Source organism: Phragmites australis, chromosome 5, assembly GCF_958298935.1.
Source record: "Phragmites australis chromosome 5, lpPhrAust1.1, whole genome shotgun sequence".
In the NCBI taxonomy this organism is placed as follows: Eukaryota; Viridiplantae; Streptophyta; class Magnoliopsida; order Poales; family Poaceae; genus Phragmites; species Phragmites australis.
The window spans coordinates 28,670,292-28,676,291 of record NC_084925.1 but is presented as its reverse complement, the minus strand read 5'-3'; the positions used below and the strand labels follow the sequence as shown (position 1 = coordinate 28,676,291).

The window sequence follows — 6,000 nt, the reverse complement described above, 5'->3', positions numbered from 1 at the left end:
GCGATGAGCAGCAGAGAATCTTGTAGACCTCTGATAGGGTGTTCCGAGTTATGGGCCTTGCAAAGTTGGTATTCCTGATAGGGTGTTCCGTACATTTCTGATAGGGTGTTCCGAGTTATTTCTGATTATTTTTACAGTGATTTATTGTGAGAAATGCAAAGTTGGTAGCCCAGGAAAGTGACGGCGCCCTAGAGCTTGTCTGCTCCTTTCAAGACGCTATCTAGCTATCCCCAGCAGCTTTCCGGTTTCCTCGATACATTTCTACCATTTCAGTAGGGACCTAATTCTGCAGAAATGTACGTGACTAGCTGACTGATGTCGATTCTCTCTGGTAATAAGTGGCAAGTGCCTGAGCGGTAGTCAGCACCAATCCATTGGTCCATCCATTCCAAAAGCAGGGGAGAAGAAGAAGAAAGCATCGAGAGCTTATTACGATGCAGACACGCCACAGCTCCGGCACACCACACCAGGAAACAAAAGCAGATGGATCACGAGAGGTGGAAATCGGCAAAACAAAAGTAAGTGGCGTGTAAATTTGCTGGCCGGATGGAAGGAACGAACGGAGGAAACCTGGACCTGACCTGACCTGTCCTGACCTTTTTCAGGTTTCGGTGCTGGTTTCCGCAGTGACGGAGATGTGCAGGGAGGACTTGGGAGGCAAGTGAAGCGGTTTCCGTTGACGAACCGATCGAGACCATTGGCATCGTTGCTTTTGCGTCGTGTTGGTTGGTTTCAGGTGTCTGTCTGCGCGCGCGCGTGTGTTCCTAAGCAAATCAAGAACCACGCAACACACGGAGCTGACTCTCCCAGCAGCAGCAGGTGAAGCAACCACCACCAGTTCTGCTACGAAAGCGGGCAGCGGCGAGTCAAAGATAGGAGGAGCTCGTGTGAGGCGTGCTGCGTGCATCCATCCACCGCTACCAGCTGCTGATGCTCTCGTCATCGCTGCACTGGAAACGGAAACGCTTTGCTTGCATGACGCGAAAAGCGATGGCAGTTCATCAAGCTTGTTTGGCTCCTTTCTATCAGTTGGAGTCCAAATGCCGGGTGACGCGCTAAAGACCAGCGTTGGAGAACTCAAAGATCAAGAAAGCAAAGAGACTCCATAGTATGGTTGCTCGTGAACTAGAAAAACATGCCAGGAGAGCAAGTAGCTCGGCAGTGTGGATAGCAAGGGTTCTTTCATGTATCGAGCACTTGATGATCAAAGATTGCAACTCTGCACTATTCCTTCATGTAGCAAGGCTTCAGATAGCCTCTGTTTGTCGGGAAAAAAAAATGCCAGGTGAGTCGCAGAAAAACAAATACAGGATTGCCTCGCTATCTGAAGTATGGCCGGCAATTTTGGATTGGAGTTGCTAAAAATAAGCATGGGAGGATCAAGCCGTCAATTAGTGCTCTTCCTAATCTTTAGTTTCCATAATAATTCGATTATAGAGTAAATAATTTAGCAGTTTGCCATGTACTGCTTACCATGCAAGGTCATGGTAAGCGCGTTTGGATGTGTCCATGTCCATGGCCCGGCCCCCATATATCACCACTCTCCAAAGCCACAGTTTAACAGGCCAAAGACAGAAGCCAAAGGATAGACGAGGACCAAGGGGCGAGATCGTGAGAGAGTAGAGGATGTGGGGCGCGCCATGCAACGTCGACCCGGGCCGCCACGGCGTCCGCCTGCGGTGGCGCGGGCTCGGGCGCCGGCGCCGGAGGCTCTCGGTCGCCCGGCTCGGCGGTGGCAAGGGCGGCAGGGGCGGCCGCGGGCTCCTGCGGCGGTGGCTGGCGGTGCGGTGGCTCCGGCGCGCGGTGCGCAGGCTGGCCGCGATCTACATGGCGGCGTTGGCGGGCCCGCCCGCGCCGCCCGGCGCGTCGGCGTCGACGTGCCCACCGTGGATCGGCTTGGAGCCGTGCTTCGCCACACCATTCATGGCCAGCTCCAGGCCGTGCTGGTGAGGCCCCGGCCAACGCCGCCGTCGTCGAAGGCTTTCCAGGCTGCGCCGGCGGCGGCGGCGGCGTCGCTCGGTCCCACCGCAGCGAAAGTACAAGGGTTCTCCTGTACAGGCATCAAGACGTGCGGCCTTGGTGCAACAACCAGTCAATAATAGACTCAACGAGCTCTGGTGACAGCCATGGCTTTTTCGACATCATCTGCATGCATACAAGACTCCTTTCTTAGTTCTTAATTAAATAATCCTCTTCTTCTTCTCTCCTTTTAAAAGAAAAGGGATGAAAATATAGTAAGAAAAGGGCTGCTTCTCTCCTTTTGTGTTAGAAGGAAAGAAAAATGTTAAGAACAACTAATTTCTGTTCTGGCCATCGGCGATCTGTGGATTGATTAGCTCCTTCTCTGTTTCTTGTATCCAAGTATTGCGTGCCCGTATACCATGGATCTCAAATTCAGGCGTTCATCGGTATGGGGTAAAAAATTAACCGAATATATATGTGAGGAGGAAGAAAGAGGACAACAAGAGGGCCTTGTCGTCAGTAAAACCGAATTTACCTGAAGCGATCGACACGCGTCAAATCAAAAGATGCTGTGACGTCAAAAGAAATACGGCGACGCAAAGTAAACAAAATTAATCACCGGTCCTTTGAGCATAGCATAACAGTTGAGGTACTGCAACGTCTATGTCAGCCTCTTTTATATCTACTTCCGTGCAACGCCGATCTATTGAAAAATGCTAAGAAGATAGCAAATCGTCCAAAGAAAAAAAATGCTAGGAATGCCGCAGTGAATTCTGTAAAACGTCAGCTTCTCGAAGAGCAGTGGCAAATGTCAGGACAAGAACGCGTAAACTGCATTGTCTTAAGCAGCATTCATGCGCTGGAAAATATGCGTCCATCTAACATGCTATCGGCACGGGTTTCGAGCTTCAGATAAACTGGTTGCTGCGACAACAAGGAAGCCAGTGCACCTCATCAGGAACTTCTTAGATACAATTTTTTTTCCTAGTTGTTAACGGTACGATCATTTATCACCAAAAGAAAATTCTATCTTAGATAAGATATATATAAAATATGGGATTTGATCCCTATAGATAGGGTGTTATGGACGGAATATATACAGTAGGAGAAGAGCAAAAGGGTGCTAGCAGATAAGTTAGCTTAGTCGGTTTCAAATTAATGAGTCGGTTTAGGATTAGGATTTGTAGGTAAGTTGGATTAGGATAGCAGAGTTACTTCGGTTGGAAATGATAAAGTTTAGCAAGTTGAATTTAGTTAGAAGAAGAGATAAGAGTTGTAATTAGATTGGACTCGACATCGAGTCTGTTTAGGACTCTCAAATCTTAGTAGGATTAGGTTCACCCTAGCTCTATATATTCGGAGCAGCCATCCCTTCAGAGAATTAAGTAATAAATTAATCTAGTTTATCATCCGTATTCTCTGATATATTATCCTCTTACCGTTACTTCTACTCCTCACCTCCCTGTTGTTTGGTTATCATTGCAACCTATCGCCTCCAGGCGCTCATCATCCTCCATCACAGGAAAAAAGCAGCCAAGGAGAGACTAGCCATCTCCCATAGCTACCCAATCAGATCATTGTAGCAGGCCCATGACAACTTGGTATCAGAAACCATAGTTTCCAGCACTGATTAGGAGCAATTTAAGGCGTCCCTTACTGCTCAGGAAGATATGCTACGCACAGAGTACCAGGAGGGGTTCTTAGCCATCAATAGCGCCCTAGCTGGCAAGAATTAGTAGCTCGGCCTCTTGGGCGATATCCAGAACTCCATGTCCTCCCTCACGCATGTAATGACCAGCCTTATGAGTCGTGTAACTGTAGTGGAGAAGGCTACCAGCATAGATTAAACTCCGATCACGTGTGATTCTATCTCATCGGTTGTTGATATCTCCAAACAGGATCAGTAGTAGCCCCCTCCACAACTGATGTTGCCCCCTTTGGGTGGCAGCGGCATCCTGCACACTCACGATAGTACCCCTTGTACCACCACCCGCCCCCAACCACATCTGTCTAGCAGTGTCGACCCACACAAGATCGACAACAGGCTAGACATGGGCGGCAGCAGCTGAGGGGTTGTGCCCCACTTCTTCAAATTGGAATTTCTGTGCTTCGATGGCAAAGAAGACCCCCTACCATGGCTGAACAGATAAGAACAATTTTTTTGCGGGTAGAAGACGGAAGAACAATACAAGGTATGGTTGGCTTCATACCATATGGATGGCAATACACACCATTGGTACTTCATCTGGAACACAGCCGTGGCGAGCCACCCTAGGACAAGTTCAAGGTCCTCTGCAACACTCGCTTTGGACCGCCCATCCGCAACAACCCGTTAGGTGAACTTCATCATCTTCGGCAAACAGGCACGGTGGAGGATTGTCGAAGCTGATTCTTGGTGTTGCTTAGCTAGGCCGACCCCATGACTGAACTCTAGGAGAAGCAACTCCATGTGGACATTGAGCTTCAAGACCCGCACGATCTGGAGGAGGCTATGAGCCTAGCACGCACATATGAGAAGAAGACGACACGTCTGACATGTTCGACAACAACCATGCCATCTAACGCGCCATCTGACATGTCCGTAAACCGCTAAGTTCAGCATCTCATGCTACTGGAGATGGACGACTACTGACGTCAAGGGCTTTGCTTTAACTGTGATGACAAATTTGTTCCTTATCATCGCTGTGCCCACCTATTTTCATCGAATACGATGACATGATGGCTGACACCTATGACTGGGGTGCTGAGGATGGCTGAGCTGTGTTTCAGCTCAAGGACGAGCTATTTTCGAAAGAGGGAAGAGATGTTATGTATGGAATACATACAACAAGAGAAGGGCAAAATGGGGTGCTAACAGATAAGTTAGTTAGTCAGTTTCAAATTAATGAGTCAATTTAGGATTAGGATTTGTAGGTCAGTTGGATTAGAATAGCATAGTTAGTTTGGTTGGAGAAGATAAAGTTTAGCAGTCGGATTAGATATGTTAGCAGTAGCTAAATTTGGTTAGGAGAAGAGATAAGGGTTGTGATCAGGTTGGACTTGATATAGAGTTTGTTTAGGACTTGAGTTTTAGTAGGATTAGGTTCGGCCTAGCTCTATATATTTAGAGCAACCGCCCCTTTATGGAATTAAGAAATAAATTAATTTAGTTTCTCATTCTTATTCTCTGATATCTCATCCCCTTGCTTTTACTTATACTCCTCACCTCCCTACTATTCGGTTATCATTGCAACCAGACGCCTCCAAACGCTCATCATTCTCCATCACAAGCAAGAAGCCAGCCAAGGAGACACTGACCACCTCCCATAGCTACCCAATCAAATCATTATAGCATGGCCATGACATAAGAATACAACCACCTCCAATGACCATCCAAGCCAATGCTTGGTTCTCTAGATATAGGAACCTAAACAAGCACTGATCTAGCGAACCTACAAGAAACCTTATCTGCAGACCTATGTCAGCACAAGGATGCAGGGAGCCGTACATGAATGATTCTGAAATCTCATCTCATTTCTGCCCGGCACAGACTATGGTCTCTGCAGGTGGTGTTTTGACTCCAACCATTCATGGGGCTAGTTAGTGGCTTACTGACACTACATAAGAAACCATCAAATAAGACACATTATTAGTGTATGTGTTAGTAATGTATTATTAGTAACAGGTTAAATCACACTCATCACTAATGTGTAGCTTGGGTTGGGACTCGATCAAGATCCGTAACTAATAAGGGGTCATTAGTGACAGCGAGAGAATAACTCGTCACTAAAAATAGTAGTGACGGGTCACCTCAAAACCTGTCACTAATGATAGACATTAGTGAAGGGTGACCTCAAAGCTCGTCACTTATGATAAAGTTATTAGTGATAGGTAGAGAGAGCATACTCATTAGTGATAGGTTACCTAAAGGCTCGTCATTAATGAGCCAATTATTAGTAACGGGTAGAGAGGACATGCTCATTAGTGAAGGATGTCTTTATCATCCGTCACTAATGGCTAGCTCATTAGTGACGGGCCTTTAGGTGAACCGTCACTAAT

General features: G+C 47.2%; 1 protein-coding gene across 1 annotated transcript; it reads left to right on the top strand.

Moving 5' to 3' along the window:
- Positions 1 to 1,589: 1,589 nt before the first annotated feature.
- LOC133917552 (uncharacterized) lies at positions 1,590 to 2,417 on the top strand. The gene has a single exon (XM_062361432.1). The coding sequence runs from the start codon at positions 1,627 to 1,629 to the stop codon at positions 1,948 to 1,950; it is 324 nt and encodes a 107-aa protein (XP_062217416.1). The 5' UTR covers positions 1,590 to 1,626; the 3' UTR covers positions 1,951 to 2,417.
- The last annotated feature ends 3,583 nt before the right edge of the window (positions 2,418 to 6,000 follow it).

Bases quoted from the DNA above. Each gene is read 5' to 3' on its own strand.
- LOC133917552 (XM_062361432.1), top strand. From the start codon at position 1,627: ATGTGGGGCGCGCCATGCAACGTCGACCCGGGCCGCCACGGCGTCCGC.